Source organism: Camellia sinensis, chromosome 2 (assembly GCF_055761805.1).
Source record: "Camellia sinensis isolate YWXY chromosome 2, ASM5576180v1, whole genome shotgun sequence".
NCBI classification, from domain to species: Eukaryota; Viridiplantae; Streptophyta; class Magnoliopsida; order Ericales; family Theaceae; genus Camellia; species Camellia sinensis.
Window position 1 is genome coordinate 164,406,210 of NC_138962.1, and position 16,695 is coordinate 164,422,904.

A 16,695-nucleotide genomic window follows, 5' to 3' on the forward strand; every position below is an offset into this window, starting at 1 on the left:
TATACCCAAGGCCCTCATCTCGAATAACGGTGCTCAATTTGATGGTAAACTCTTTTGCGGATTTTGCGAAGAGTTGAAGATCGAGTTCTATAATTCGACGCCGGCCTATCCTCAGTCAAATGGTCAAGAAGAGGCCTCAAACAAGACCATCCTGGACGGGCTGAAGAAGAGGCTTGAGAAGGCTAAGGGCAAGTGGGCTGAAGAACTCCCTAATGTGCTCTGGGCATACCACACTACGCCAAGGCGGTCAACCGGGGAAACACCTTTTGCTTTGGCCTATGGCATGGAGGCCGTCATCCCGTTGGAAATTGGCATGCCAACCATCCGCTCTGAAGGTTTCAAGCCAGATCTGAATTGTGAAGCGGTGGCATTGGAGTTGGACCTTGCTGAAGAAAGGAGGGAGCGAGCATTGATCCACATAGTAGCTTATCAACAAGAACTCTCCAAAAAGTACAACAAGGCTGTGCACCCCAGGATGTTCAAGATTGGGGACTGGGTATTAAGAAAGGTGCTTGGCAACACAGTGGTCCCTGGCAAAGGAAAGCTCGGTGCAAATTGGAAAGGACCATACAAGGTGATTGGTCTTGCCGGTAAAGGGGCGTACCATCTAGAAGATATAGACGGCAAGGCTGTCCCCAGACCATGGAATACGGCCAACCTTAAGGTCTTTTACTTTTAAGATGTAATTTGCTCGTGTTGTTTAGTCTTTTTAGACCTTTAGCCTTTTGGCACTTAATGTAAAGGATAACAATGCTTTTGTAATGAAAAATAGCCCTCTTGTTGTTTGGAATTACGTCTTTGTACAATGGATTCGCAAGGACGCAAGGCAATTATGAATACCAGGGGCAAGAGACCGACCTGAATGGGACCGGACTGATTTCCTCTCACCGAAATTAATGCAGACCGCACAAACAGTTGGTGCATTGTCCGATGATGTAGTTGGCTTTATGGCCCCATTCGCATTAGGGCTGAGTTGGTTTTGCTTGCCCGGTTGAAGTGTTGGCGTCATGGCCAACTCAACTAAAACATTGGTGTTTTGCCCAGTGTGAGGGCCGAGCTGATTTTGCTCGGCCCAGTAGACGTATTGGCGTCTTGTCCAATATGGAAAAAGAGCGGAGTTTGCTCGGCAGAATTCGGGATGTTGGAATTTTGTCTAACCGATAAGAAGTCGAGCTGAATTTGCTCGGCCTAAAAGAAATGTTGGCGGCATACCCAACTTAAAAAGCGAGCTGATTTTGCTCGGTCACGTCGAAATCGCATGAAATTTACAAACGAATGAGGCTGAGCAGATTTTGCTCGGACGAGTTAAAAAATCAGTTCATTTGAAAGTTCAGGGAACCGAACTACTAGTTCTGATTAGAAAACGTTTGAGGTGATTTTAGCTCGGCAAACTGTACGGCAAAGCCGACCTGGCAGTTGTGAATTGTCAACAATTGAGTCAAGGAATTCATGCAGATACAAACTGAACAGAAATAGAAGATGAGCGAGCAAAAAGTCAAAATTCTTCATTGATAAAGGAAATTTAAGTACAAGACGGGGGGAACATAGCCCGGTTACATCATAAAAAAAAAAAAAAAAAAAAGAGAAAAGAGGAAAAAAGGTTAATCCAACTCTACGTCAACCGTTTGTTCGGCGACTTGCACAGTTTACTCGGCCTCTTCCACATTGTGCTCGGGCAGGTTTTCCTCGGCGTCATCATCAGTGCCTTCCACCACGGCAACATCCCGATCAGCCTCTTCCTCCGCATCTGGAGATGCTTCGGGAAGATCTTGTTCGGCTAGTTTCGCAGCGGCGGCTTCTTCCTCGGCCTCTTTCCTTGTGTCCGTGATGAGCCGGTTTTGGGTGGCCTTGGAGTACGCCTGCATGTAGACCGGGATATAAGCAGCAGGCGGATTGATGAACATGTCAGAATCCTGACCAAGACCAACTTTCTCCACGGCAGCTTTCCAGCCGCACTGGAAAAAGATGTCCTTGGTCACTTGGACCTGCCGTTCGTAGGTCTTCTCGCCCTGCGCGTATCCCCGGTCTTCTGCATCATCAACGGCCTTGTCCTTCTCAGCTTTGTGCGCATCGCGCAGCTTCCTCAGCTCGGCGAGATACCGAGCCTTCGTCGACTTCACGGCCCGAAGTTTGTCCTGGTTAGCTCGGTCAACCTTTTCCCTCAAGATATCTCGCTCGGCCTCAACTGCTTCCTGCGCAGCTTTAAGCTTCGCTATCTCGGTCTTTTGCGCATTATTCTCCGCTATGGCATCCCGCAGGCTCTGCCGCACTTTGATCATTCAGTCGTGGGCCAAATAGTTCTTTTGCGCGGCCTGAAAACAAGTGAGATCGTCAGTATTTGAAAAACCGCACAAAAACCGAGCAAATAGTTTGACGTAAAGAATGGAGAACTTACCAGCACTATGGATTTCGCCGTCGAGCGGAGGACCTTGAGGTCGGAAAGCTCGTCGTGTTTTTTCATATCAGCGGGCAAGATTAACCCCTTGGTCAAATTGAAACCAAGCGAGTAATCTTTGTCCGCGTAGACGGAGTCCTCAGAAGAAACTGCTCGGCCCTGGTATTTGAACTCGGGCGCCCAGACCGGGGGGGTGGCTGGGCCCTTGGACTTGCCGATCTGTGGTTGCTCGGCCTGGTCCCCGAGCTCGGTGGAGACGCCATCGGTAGAGTCCTCATCGGCCAGACGCGGCCCGATTTGCTCTTTCCTCGGCCGCTTCTTGGACCGACCAGCCGGTTGTTTGCTAGCAAGCGCCAGCACTGCCCCTTCTTGCTGCACGGCGGGTGTGGAGGATGTCCCCCCGGTTGCCTCTTGTCTTTGGGACTCTTCTTCTTTCCCGATGATCAGGGACTTGATGGCGCTGATTTTCGCCATTTCTTGCTCGGCGGTGAGTGGAATAAGCCTGATCGGTGGTAAGTTTGGATTTGGTTCTAGGGTTGGCGCACGCAGAAAATCGATAACCCGGCTCCTGCGCGGCGCGGTGTAGTGGTAGGTCTGATTGAAGCCGAGCAATTTTGAAGCCTCCCTCTCCTCGGCAAGATGGCGCAGCAGGACTCTGATGGCCTCTTGGTTGGCCCGGTAATAGTCTGCTGCTAGGTGCTTATCTGCAAAAAGAAGACAAGTGTTAGATCGGCATGGAAAGTAATTGATGCATAAAGAAAATAGCGCGGTCAGCCGAGCGACTCACCGGCACTGCCAAAATCCTTTCTAATATACCATCCCGGTATGGGTGCCTCGGTGTCCTCATAGCGACCGGACACCCACAAGAAGTCGTCGTCGTTGGTCTCCTTGTCTGGGTTACCCTCAATTAATTTTGCTCAGCCCTTCTTCACTTTGAGGTACCAGCAAAACCCGCTCTTATTTCTACTAAGGCTATACTGATGGAAAATTTCAACCAGACCGAGATTGAGACCGAGCCTCCGGTTCAGTTCGGCGACCCCGTTTATTATTTTGTAAGTGTTATTTGAAACTTGGGTCAGGCAAAGCCTTGTCTGCCTCAAAAACTCACAGATCAAAGGCTGGACCGGGAAGCGGAGCCCTCCCTCTACTATTGACACGACCGTAAAGGGGCACCGGTCTAGATCTCCCCAAGGGGTGTCTCCCTTTTTGGCGAGCTCTAAGATGACGTCATCTGGGATGTTGTAATCCCTGCGAAACTCGGCCATGGCACCGGGCGAGCTAACCATATAGCGGTACTTCCTCATCTATCTCAGTCTTATTTGATATAGTGTATATCTCGGTCAAAAATGTTGGTGGGTCTGCTCGGACTCTGAGCTCCACCAATTAGTGCTGGACTGGCTTGGTCGGTCCTATTTGTTTTGCATTGTTAAAAAATGAGGCTAAGGGTTAGCGCGGCATAAATTCCACGGTTTCTATTGGAAATAACTCAGTGAAAGGATTTTTGGTGTTTTACTGGCCTGACCCCTATCTTGGCTAGATTACTTGGTCGACCTTCTAGCTCGATTCATTCCAATTTACAAATTTTATGGAGTATTCAGCTCGGTTAGGCTTTGCAGTGAAAGTTACAGCTCGGTGCTTTCCTATTTACCAATCTAATTAAAGTATTCGGCTCAGTTGAGACCTCGGTAAGAAGCCACAAACCAGTTTTTGCTCGGCTATAGCCCTACCAATGGATCTAAATGAGCGTTTAGCTCGGTTCTACCCAGATTTTAGCTGTTCATCCCAGAAGTGGGGCGAACTCGTTTGAACCAGGGAGGAACGGGGGGTTCAGAGGCCGCCTCCCATTCTCAAGGTTCTCATTTGCCCTAGGGTGTGCAGGTTCTAAGCAAAGAGAGGGGGCACTGGTGGTTACAAACAAAAATAAATAAAAATACGAAGCATAGTGACACGGAAATGAAGAACATGTATGAAAAAACCTTGAGAAGTAGAAGCAAAAGATGCAAGGGGGGGTAGTGCGACTTACCAGGGGGACAGGTGCGAGGGTGAACGCAACCTCGAGAGCTCGATTGTGGCCTTCGAAAGGATCTGAAATGGAGGATGTGGCACAGAAACAGCAATGGCAGTGGTCTTGGGGGTTCGAAAGTTTGGGAGGTTTAGGGCTTGTGTGGAAGAGAAGGTGAAAAGTGAAGGGTTTTAGGCCCTTCGTTGGAATACAAAATAGGGGAGGAAGGAACCCCAAATGGCTGCGCCATTTGAATTTTGCGCGTGCAGAACAGCTGGTTGTACGACCCAGTGGCGTGAAGCCACGTGGTACTGGAAACGCGGCTGTCAGTACGGCTGTACGACCTTTGATGAGACTGTGGAGGAAATGGCCGACCAAACGGGATAGCTCGGCGAAAGATATGCCCCCAATCATGCTCGGCTTGGTGATGACGCAACTCATCCGTTAGCTCGGTCACGATGGTAACCCCAGTCACGACTAGATCGGATGGGGTTAAGGGGCAATTGAGAGGGGAGATTTACGCCGTTAGTACGGCCGAGCTAAGATAGGACGGATCTGTTTTGCTCGGTCTAAAAGATCGGCTGACCGGGCGTGAACTAAGCCTCGCCGAGCTGCGACTAGCAAACATTCGACAGTGCACACGGCCAAGGGGCGAGACCGGGCTACGGGTAGCTCGGGCTAAACTATGGACAAGTGAGGGATGGCACGTCTCTGACCGGTGAGCCGAGATGAGCAGATTCCAGATAACCTCGGATGAAGGTAGAACGGACGGAGGCCGGCATGCCTCGCGACCGGTATGCTACGATAAACCGGTCAATACCAGCCCGGCCCATGAGCATCACCCCGCTGCCCCTTTGCCAAGGGGCAGTCCGGTGGGACATAGCGCGGTTGAGTGCCTGTAGTGATAGTTCTTCGCGGGAGATAGGCCGGTCGTGGTACTGCTGTCAGGTGTGCCACCTAGGCCAATGGCACGAGGGAGGGGACATCTGCTCCACGCATGCCTCAATACCGTTAGACAGTTCTATGTGTACTGGTGGGAGGACTAAGTCTTTACACGCGTAAGGTGGTGAGAGGCGAGCACTGCCACCTATCTTGGGAAGGACAGCAGAGGTAGTGCGCGCATAATCTTGAGGTTGCATGGCCAGCCTTGAAATAGGGAGGAGGACAAACGTTAGAGGTATGCAAACTTCTCCCCCAAAAAGAAAATACTCTCTCTCTATCAGTCTTCTTCTTCTTCCTCAATTGGACTAACTTGATCGTCGGAGGGTCTATCCGGCACACCATCGCCGGGCAGCTCACCATTTCTGTGTTGCCAGGTAGACGCCGTCAAGAGAAGCTTGGAGTACAAGGAGTACGGAAAGCAGAGGATATTTTGCCCCCGTACAGGTATGCCTTATGTTATTTTTTTTACTATTCAACAATGATACATCCCTCTAAATCAAGAAGCTCTAATAACATGGAAAGTCGAAAAAAAAAAAAACACAAACATCACTATCACAGTAGGACTCACACTCATTAGAGCTATTAGAGCTCCATTATTAGCAGGGCCGACCCTGAGCATAGATCCATCAGGCCATGGCCTAGGGCTCCTTAAAATAGATCCAAAAAAAGAGCCCCTTCTGTTATAGTTTAGTGTAATATTTAGGTATATTTTAAGTTCAAAAAAAATTAAAGAATGTCCAAACTAACTTAAAATAAATTGATCCATTAAAAAATTGAAAGGCCCATTCAAAAAAAATTAGCATTGTTATCTATTGAAAATAGACCAAAAAAAGGGTCCCCTCCTATTATAGTTTAGTGTAATACATTAGATATATTTTAAATCTAAAAAAAAAATTAAGGAATGCCCAAACCAACTTAAAATAAATTGATCCATTAAAAATTGAAAGACCCATTTAGAATAATTAGCATTGTTATCCATTGAAAATGATTTTGCAAAAAAACTAGATTGTGCAAGTATGATTGATTTATTTGCTTTTAAAAATGCAAGAAGAGTGAGGATCAAGCGGCATTTATTAGTTGTTGTAATGTAATGTTAAGTATTTTTTGTGATTTGGTTACAAATTTTTTGTCTTTTACCTTCAAATTATTATTATTTTTTCATTCAATGCAAAAAAAATATGAAGGGCCCCAAAAATTTATTAGTTGATTATCAACTTTGGATTCGGAAATCTCAGGACTGGGCCTAATTATTAGAGCTCTAAAACATTTTTGTTTTACTATTACGCATGAAGACTTGAGTCCTTGGTATTTATATTCATGTGGACCTTACTACTTTATGTCTAATAGTTTTATTTTATATTTTTAAGAGTAGTAAATTGGGTCTATCATTTGTACTTTGATGATTGAATTTTTTTTGTTATCATATGTTAATAAGATCTTCTATGAATTGTATTCATCAATTTTCATATCAATAAACTTTTTTTTGTTTTTTTATTTTGTTTTGTTTTGTTTTTTGGTTTTTTAACATGGTTCTCAACTTTATTGGGTTTATTGGTGCCCATTTCTATGTGAAATAAGGGTTGATCTTTTATGAATATAAAGATATGATTAATGTAATTGTTTGGTGAGAAAAACAAACCATTGTTTTGATTTATTTATTTTTCCATTTTTACCCATTGTAGTTAGATCACCATTAGACCATCGGTGCAGCCATAAAAAAAATGCTTGAAAAAGTTGTCAAAAAGTCACCAGCGGCAGCAACTAGTGTTGTGGTGGGGACATAGATAGATAGTCATATTAGCTTGACATATAGGTGACATGTGGATAAATAGAGAATGGCAAGTAAATAAATAAATAGATGATACTTGGACAAATAGGTAATATGGACAAATAGATGGGAAGTGGACATAGAGACAGATATCCAAAAGTAATATGGTCTTTCAATTTATTTTGTCATTTTAGCTTCAAAAATTTTGAAATTGGATTTAAGTGCCAAGTGCCCTTAATGATTTGTAATATAAGGACAGTAGTTAAGTAAGACTTCTATTATGGTGTGCTCCTTTTGTAACATAATCACAATCCTTCATAATTGATATCATAAAATCTAATAAACTTTTCTTATGACAGTGGAGAGTGTAGGATAGTATTTTTTTTTTTATTATTATTATTTTTTTTTTAAGGAAGTATTCCAAAAGAAAGCGTATAATGTATATTCATCACCATCCCGCTCTCACCATCACCGTCACGACCACTTAATTCACCACATCATTAGCACCCCCATTACATCACTACTCCTACCCACCTCAGCACTAGCACCACCTCATTCTCTTCCACTACCACCACCAAGATACCACCCCCACCTCAACACTATCACCACCATTGGCACCTCCTATACTACACTACCACACCACATCCATATCCACATCCACATCCATCTCATCTACCATCCCCACCTCCACCTTCACCAATGCCATCTTTTTCCACCCCCCACTGCTGGAAAATTTACTTTTAGCGGCGTTTAAAAAACGCCGCTAAAAGCACTAAAAACGTCGCTATTTCTTTTTGTGACGTTTAGCACCAAACGCCGACGACGCGGCCGTCGCTATAACTTTATGGCGTTTGAAAAACATCGTTACATTACTATAGGCGGCGTTTTTAAAAACGCCGCCAAATGTCCTTCCCAAGCTAGCTATGACATCATTATGACATTTAGCGACATTTTTGAAAACGTCGTCATAGACATTCATACATTTTAAAAATCTAGTCGTTGGGATAGGATATAATGACGTTTTTTAAACGCCACCATAGCCTTTTTTTTTTAATTTTTAAATTGTGCTAATTTTATATAATTGAACAAAAAAAATACCTATCAAACAATTATCAAGAACTAATAATTGATGTTTATTAAAATAATAAATAAACTAAGCTTAAAAAATACCTGTCAATCAATTATGAAGAACTAATAATTGATGTTTATTAAAATAATAAATAAACTAAGCTTGAAAACAAAATTAAAAATAAGAAACAATGCATTACATACCTAAGAATAGAAACAATTCAGACTTTAAATACATCAATTAAAATCAAAATGGTCAAGAAGTGTAATTTGCCCAAAAAAATTAAAAAGGAATAGAAAGCACACTAATATGGGTTATAATATTAAAAATACCACTTGTCTTCCAACTATATCCAAAGATGAGCCTAAACTATATGCAACAGATGATATATTTGGAACCATACAGTACACTATAATCCAATTAAACAAGATAAAAAGAATTAGAGGGAGGGAAAAGTAAAAGAAAAAGAACAAATAAAAAAAACTTCATCATATTCCCTCTTTGCCTGAAACATTTTCTTCTTTGCCTGAAACAACCCATCTTCAAATTTATTATTAATTTCTCATATACATCAGAGGAATGAAGGCAGTCACCTGCAAAAGAAAAACAAATTAATTTACAAGGGCATTTTACAAAATAGAACTTCATAATTGAATTGATGGCAGGGTAATATTTTTCAAGCAAAGAGGCCACAACCCTCATCAACTCCAAGCTGACAGTAATTAGTCTAGTCTGCATCAAAATATCAGACAATATGGTTCAAATCAAAACAATCTTGCACCATGCCTAACAGAAGAGGGAAGTCATGAAACCAACACCTATTGTTTTCCTCCAGTCAACTGAACCTGATGTGTTTCAAAATCAAAAGGAACTATGGAATTAACTAATACTCAGTCATTTATGTTTTACATTGACAAAGCACAAGAGACCCTTTTGCAGAGAACAAAAAGAACAAGAAAATTTAACCCTGAGGGGCCATCAACAACACAAGAAATCCAACCACATCCTTTGCCTGCTTTTAGAACAAATATACAAGGTTCATATTCCTAGTTCTCTAATTTGAATGGAACTTTGTATTCTCAAGAAAGTCAATGATGAGGACCTAAATCAGATTTTATCTACTTTATTTCTCGGCTTTGTAATTTCACATCTACCACTACTAATAAATAAGGTTCTTTAACCAAGTCCACAGCTACATGCAAATATGCACTTTGGTTCCCCCCTCTTGGCAACTCTTCACTTCACTTGGTTCACATTAACAGAATTCTATTAACCGGGATGATAATCATGACTACAGTGCTACATAAAAAAACCTTTCAGATTGGAAGGTGAACCATCCAAAGCATCTTTTGGAAAACCTTCACAGCTTAGGTTATGCCAAACAGATTAGGACCAAAAGGTGTTATTCCTTAACCACACAGTATAATACATATATTATCCCTGCTTAATGATGGTTTTTCCTTGAAAATTTAGTACTCTCTCATTCTCCCAAAGGATATACAGGATAAAAGAGCAAGTAAGCACAAAGAAAAGTCACAAAACCATCAAGAATGTTGCACTAAGAAAGGAAACAAAATAATGATAACAAAGTAAAGAATTGTGCTGGTTCACAGCCCAAATTAACCACAAAATATATCTCTCGCACTGTTCAAAAGTAAGTCATAAATATATTAGGCAGCAAAAAATACATAGAGCATCAAATAAAAGAAGAGAGGGGGGGTTTGTGTGAGGAAATTTAAAGAAAAGAGAAGAAAAAAGCCTGGATTAAGAGCAAACCATCCAGTAGCATCACGATGATCATAATTCTTTATAGTGTCCTCCAGCTCGAGAGCTTCCATCACAAAATTCATATATTCACTACAAACCCAATAATAAAAAAAACAGTCCTTGGTCCTGTGTGAACATCAAAGTAAAAACCATCCAGTAGCAAACCTCATTCAAATCACGGGCCATGTCTTTCAATTTATCCAAACCTTCTGATATCACTTCCAATCCTTGGTCCTGTGTGAACATCAAAGTAAAAAACAGTTAGATGCTGCATTGTCGACCTGTAGGGTGTGAAAATACACCATTAATAATTTAAGAATACTTGGTTACATAACAAAAAAGGTCAGTTACAAACAAAAAAAGGTCAGTTACAAACTTGAGACCCTAATGTGCAGCCCATTTGGTGCTTCAACTCTTGGAAATTTCATTAGCTTATCTCCCTCTTCATATTGAACCACTCTAGCTGGCATTCCGAGACAAATGTCGTCACTGTCCTCCCGTCTCATTGTAATCTTAATCTGATACCATCTACAATGCACATAAAATTAAAAAATAAGAAAGAAATGATCAAATAGAAAGAGAAATGGATATAATAGAAGAAGAAGAAGAAGTAATAGAAGCATACATACCCTTGTTGGAAGAGGTTGAGATTATGAAAGCGATGAATTAAGAAATATATATAGCCTTACCATTTTGATTGGTTCTGTGCAACTATATGTGTAGCGTTCTTGCTCCATGGAAGATCCCACCATCCATCCATATTGCCATCATAATGGAATAATATAATTGTAAAATTCTTTGAAAGAAACTGAATTCACAAAAATTAGGCAAATAACGTCCACATAATGACATGTCCAATGTCTACGAACTATTATAGCTTTGAATAACAAGCATTAATAGACAACTATACCTTTTGAACAATAACATCAACATTACTCTTTTGTTTAATACCAACTGGAATTGCTAGTAAGTTATGAGAGCTTGAAACATCAACCTGATAATCTAGAGCAAAGACGAGTGTAGTCTTTCCACATCCTTGTGGAGCACTAAAACCAATCTGCATTACAAAAACTTTATGACATAGTCCATTGGTTGTAAATACACATCAAGACTATAGAATGAGAATTTAGCAGATAGAGAAAATGTCATGAACGTGGAGCTGTCTTGCATCCATTGGTTGTAAATACACATCAAGACTATAAAAAGTGTCATGAACGTGGAGCTGTCTTGCATCCATGAACCTCTGTGGCCTGCAAAAATAATTTGGAAGTGTTGTTCATTGACTAAAAACTACACCCAAATTAATCCCCATTTGATGGGGTTCTGGGAGAGGTAGATTGGGTACAAACCTAACTTTTAGCATAATTTGCACGAAGTGTTGTTCATTGACTAACGCTTCAAAATAAGACATGGAACACACCAGATATAAAAAGCAAGGAAAAAAATAAAATAAAAAAAATTTGATCTCATTAGCATTTGGAGACACTCCATTGACAATTGCTTTCTCTATGGCATTCCATTTAAAAGAATTCAACCCCTAAAATGTGTCCATGAAAGAACAGGACTTGTCCATATTTCCAAGTACAGAATTATCATCATTTCCTTGAAATGAAAAAGTTCAAAAAAACTTACAACATAATTTGTGAAACGGCTGCCCTTATAATGGCCACAGCCAAGATGATATAGCCTAGAATGTTATATAAAATTTCATTGTGGTTAACAAATGTCCATGGGACCAAAAAAAAAACTAATGAATAGCTTGGTCATTCTCATGTTGTAAATCAATATCAGATTTGGTTGCGAAGAGGACAAAATATGTCCTGCTCCTTTCTTTTTCTTTTAGTTTTTTTTTCATTGTTCTCTTGAATTTTTTTAATATTTTAATCATTTTTTAAAAAACTTTTTGGATCTATTTAATCTAGATACACTTAAAAGTAAAAAATTTGTAGGGAAAAAAATCTTTAAAAAATTCACTAACTACAAAAAAATATAAAAATTAAGTACATTTTCTTTTCTTTTCTTTTTTTTTTTTGTACTTATTGAATTCTTTGTAGATTTCTTCACGAATATTTTACATTTTAAGTGCATTTAGATTAGGTGCTTCCAAAAAATTAAAACAATAGTGTTACTAATCTACTAGTCCATAATTATCTTAGTTTTACGAATTCAGTGTAACCTCCAAAAATTTATATTGGTTATCAAACATGGCCTAAACTAATACTCAATAACTTCATAATTAAGCGCATTTAATAACATAAAACAGAGCACTTAAAAAATATGAAAATTTTAATCGAAAAAGGAATTTTTATTCATGGAGTTCAATTATCATAAAATGTTGAATATATTCAGAAGAACCGAGACAGTGAGTACCTTTCTTTGTTTGGTTCTTTTGGCTGCTGCTTTCCAAGGAAACTAGGCTATCTGTAACTGCATTTAGTAACTTTGCCACATCAATGCCCTGTTTGGTATTCGAAAAAGAGAGAGTAAATGAACAAGAAGAAGAGGGAGTTTCTTGTGGAGTATCTTCCTGTAGTGTCTGGTTATCTAGGTTGCTATCCAAATGGCTCTTCTTTGGGATTTCATGATAGGAACTTTGGTGGCCTGGTTGGGGTTTGCTTCCACTATCTAAAAAATCATAATAAGAAGCATGTTGAACAAGTATGTTCTTGATGTCAATTGCCCACATGTGCCTTTCTTTCATCACCACTAATTGTTTTGGGAACAAAAACGTCATCCTCAAAAGTCCTACAATTAATCAAACACAAGTGAAAATTTAACTGCTAACAATATATATATCATATGTCAAACATACACAATTAACTAGTTGAGATTATTGAATCCTTACTCTTTTCTACTTTCTTTTTTATATTATTAAATGTGAGTAAAAATTTAATTAAAAACTTGATCTTATATGGAACATTCTTAATTCTTACTCACTTTTTTTTTTAATCAAATTATTCTTCAAATTGCAGTATGGTCGATCTAATATTTTACCATATTTGAGCAAAAAAATGGTTTTGAAGTAGAAACGAGAAGACAGCATATCTGATTCGGCGATTGAGACTCTGGAATGTTCAGATCGGAGATAATGAGAAGACAGCATACACAAACATACACAAACATATACAGAAGTTGATGAAAAGAGGTTATTACTGAAAACGGAAGGATTCGAAGGAGCTTACCAACATATCTGATTCGAAACCCCCACATTTGGATCAGGTGTTCTTTGAAACCTTTAGATCTGGCTTTAATTAGTTCGAAATCCTCCAAATCTCGTCTCTTGTTCTTTTCTTCAACGAGCACCACCACCGCCATCCTCTTCCACCACTGTAGCTGTCGATCTGAAGCGATAATGAGAAGACAGCAGCGGCGGTGAGTGTGGATGAGATCGGCAGAGGAGAGAGAGAGAGAGAGAGAGAGAGATGAGTCTGGTGATAGAGAAGAGTGAAAATGAGCGAGAGAGAACAAAAAATGAAATCGAAATCAAAATCACTGAGCTTGAGTAAATGAAATCGATTCTGAAGTTTGATGTAGATAGGTTTACCTCTCAGTGATTTCTATGTAAATGGAATAGGTAAACAAATTAAATCACTGAGATGATTCCAATCGATTCCTATTCTAAAATCACTCTGAGATTTAAGGGATCACCGAGCTGAAGCGAGAGAGTGAGCGAGAGATTTGAGGCATCTTCTTTCTAAGCCTGAAGAGTAAAGAATGAGAGTCTCAAGCGGAAGGGAGAGGGTGCGAGAGATTATAACACATTCGGAGGCGTTTTCTATCAGCTAAACGGTGCCGTTTTGAGTAGCACAAAAGGCGACGTTTTTAAAACGCCGTTGAATATTAAAAAAGACGACGTTTAAGAAAACGCCATTATATAAACGCCTTTAAAACCATTTCTTGTAGTGCCCACCCCCACCCCCACCACTACCTCCTTCACCACCATGCCACCATCTCCTGCACTATCTCCTCTACCACCACTCCACCATTGCCACCTCCACTATACCACCTCGCCACCATTAGAAAAAAGAAATTAATAAAATAAATAAATTAGTTGGATTGATTTGTTCAACTCGTACCCAATTTAATTTAATCTATTTATTAAATGTATGGAGTTGAATTGTGTTGTTTTATTGCACAATTGATTTTGACTCACCTGAACTTACCTATATTTAAGAGTAAACTAATTTGGAAGTCCTAATATTAAGTGCCACGTGGACCATAAAGGGTCTAACAATTTAACTAAGTCCAACTTTAGGGATAAAATATAAATCACAATCTTTTTAAAAACTGGGATGGGTTAGGCAGGCCACCGCCCGTGCTCACTCCTGCGGGGATTTAGGTCTAATTGTGAAATGCATGGTATAGTTGAGATGAGTGATTTGGATGATTCAAAAAATGATGGTTGTGATTTTGTGTATTTTGTGTAATTATTGGATGCTCATTAATTTTGATGTATGTATACAAAGTGTATAAAAGAGAATTGGGGTGGGTGCTATGCAGGGGTACAATAGTCATTGTTTCGTTTCAGATATCATTTTGATGTTTCAAACCATTTATTTTTTTAAGATATATTAAATAAGACATACCTACAAAAAATCAAGTTGATCAGAAATAAAAACCCTTTCATCGAATGTATCTAAAAAAATGAATGGCAAATGTAATTTAAAGTATAGTCTGAATATAAATATTATTTGATGAAATAGTTACCGATGTTTGATTACCTTGAATTTTTACAAGTATGTTCTACTCAATGTAACAGAAAAAGTAAATGGTTTAGATAATCAAAATAAGATCTGAAATAAGTCACTTCGGCTACAAAAAATGGTTGTTGTGCCCACAAAGGTCACTCCAATTTCGTATAATAGTGTGTAAATGTATTTTAAAGTAGGGTTATCTAAATTTGACTTTAGTCTATGTAATTTCACCCTTGTAATTTTTTTGGGAGCTTTTTTGACAAATTCTTTTTTTAAGAATTTTATTCCATCCAACTTATATTCTTTTTAACTATTTTATTATATCCTATTTGAGGTAAGAGGCCAAAACACCATCAATCTCTTATACCCCCTATTAATGATGGAATATTTAATGTTAATTGTTATTATATTTTGGTAGTTCTCATGCATCAGGATATTCACTGTCGTTATATTCATGTTAATTTGAAATAAATTTTTGTCATTGTGTTGTCAATTATATGAAGTGAATATTCACATTATATAATTAAAATGAATGTTTACATCATTATATTCACATTAATTTGAAATGAATTTTTATCATTGTGTCGTTACTTACATGATGTGAATATTCATAATAAAACATACGAATATGAGCGTTTACATCATTACGTCAGATGAGAGAGAATGTTCACATGTTGTGAACGTTCACATCACTACATTAGATGAGAGAGAATGTTTACATGATGTGAACGTTCACATCATTACATGTTGTGAATAAAAATGTATTGTCAATTAAAAATATAATGAATATTATTTTTAATGTGTTTTCAATCAAAAATAAGAAGGTTCACATGTTGTTAATGTTCACATCACAACATTAGATGAGAGAGAATTTTTTGAAAATGTATTGTGAACGTTCACATCAGATGAGAGAGAATGTTTACATTATTTTTAATGTGTTGTCAATTAAATATATTGTTGTGAACGTTCACTTGACTACATTAGATGAGAGATAATTTTTCGGAAAGGTATTGTGAACGTTCACATCAGATGAGAAAAAATGCTCACATCATTTTTAATGTGCTGTCAATTAAAAATATATTCAATAATATAAACTAATAACATCAATGCTATTTAATTTGTGTATGAAATTTCCTATGCCTTGGTCATTTCCCTTCTCTCTCCTCCCCCAATAGTAAATATCAAAATTAAATATCAATATTAAATATAAGTGCATAAGAGTCTAAGAAAATAATGTAAATCAAGAAAAATGATTTTATGGAATAAAAGTATAAATACATGGGACTAAGTGGGTTAAAAAATTCCTTCATGGACTTTTTGGGTTAGAACACTTCTAAATTGAGCAAGTCTACAGTTTAAGTATAGTTTTAATTTGGTCATTCATTTCAAATTGAAGGTTAGAATTAATAATTTTGGGGACACTTGTTAATTTAGATGGAAGAATCAAATTGAACAAGTTGCTACACTTTAAGTATAGTTACAATTTGATTAACGTAATTCTGTTCAAATTGAAGATTGAAATTAATAATTTTGGGAACACTTGTCAATTTAGATAGAAGAATCAAATTAAAACTGGATATAAAATGTAAAGAACAAAGTATTCAAATTAAAATAATGAAAATTAAAATAAAATTTGAGTCAACTATACAGATAAAATGTAATTAACCCATTAAACTATGAAGTTGTAATTATGTAGATTTTCTTTTCCTTGGTGACATGTGAGTGTCCACACGCGAAAAAACAAATGATGTTGAAAATGACAAACAAATGAAGGCGAAAAAGTCTTTAAATGATAGAAACAAATCATTCAGAAAAGTCTTAATGAAATTGGAACATAATTAAACAGAAAAAATAATATATATATATATATATATTATATTTATAATTATCAGTGAGTGATAAATTTTTACTTATATATAAATCTATATATTATATAAGAAAAAAGGAGTTTTAGTGAGGAAGATTGTGAGAGTTTCAATATCTCATATTAATTTTCTTGATCTTCTTAATTTTAAATAATTAAGAAAATCAGTATTGACTAACTTTTATTTGATAATC

The 16,695-nt window shown here is 38.2% G+C and overlaps 2 protein-coding genes across 3 annotated transcripts; one reads left to right on the forward strand and one right to left on the reverse strand.

Annotated features, from left to right (window-relative positions):
* Positions 1–283: 283 nt before the first annotated feature.
* LOC145819213 (uncharacterized) lies at positions 284–679 on the forward strand. The gene has a single exon (XM_082913175.1). The coding sequence runs from the start codon at positions 284–286 to the stop codon at positions 677–679; it is 396 nt and encodes a 131-aa protein (XP_082769301.1).
* A 9,264-nt stretch (positions 680–9,943) lies between these two features.
* LOC114266224 (uncharacterized) lies at positions 9,944–13,668 on the reverse strand. Of its 2 annotated transcripts, XR_014361982.1 has the most exons (5): positions 13,488–13,668; positions 13,126–13,371; positions 12,314–12,688; positions 10,320–11,193; positions 9,944–10,177 (listed from the first exon to the last, which is right to left on the reverse strand). XR_014361982.1 is itself a non-coding variant. In XM_082916038.1 (3 exons), exons 1-3 carry the CDS (start codon positions 13,256–13,258, stop codon positions 11,006–11,008), a joined length of 696 nt encoding a protein of 231 aa, XP_082772164.1. In that variant the 5' UTR covers positions 13,259–13,424; the 3' UTR covers positions 10,869–11,005. The 2 variants fall into 2 exon arrangements, 1 of the variants encoding a protein (XP_082772164.1); XM_082916038.1 differs by lacking the exons at positions 9,944–10,177; positions 13,488–13,668 and having other exon boundaries at positions 10,869–11,193; positions 13,126–13,424.
* Between the last annotated feature and the right edge of the window lie 3,027 nt (positions 13,669–16,695).

Coding starts and splice junctions, on each gene's coding strand:
- LOC145819213 (XM_082913175.1), top strand. CDS start 284: ATGGAGGCCGTCATCCCGTTGGAAATTGGCATGCCAACCATCCGCTCT.
- LOC114266224 (XM_082916038.1), bottom strand. CDS start 13,258: ATGGCGGTGGTGGTGCTCGTTGAAGAAAAGAACAAGAGACGAGATTTG. Junction 12,689..13,125: donor GTTTCGAATCAGATATGTTG/GTAAGCTCCTTC, acceptor GATTAATTGTAG/GACTTTTGAGGATGACGTTT. Junction 11,194..12,313: donor AAAGAACCAAACAAAGAAAG/GTACTCACTGTC, acceptor TTATTTTTGCAG/GCCACAGAGGTTCATGGATG.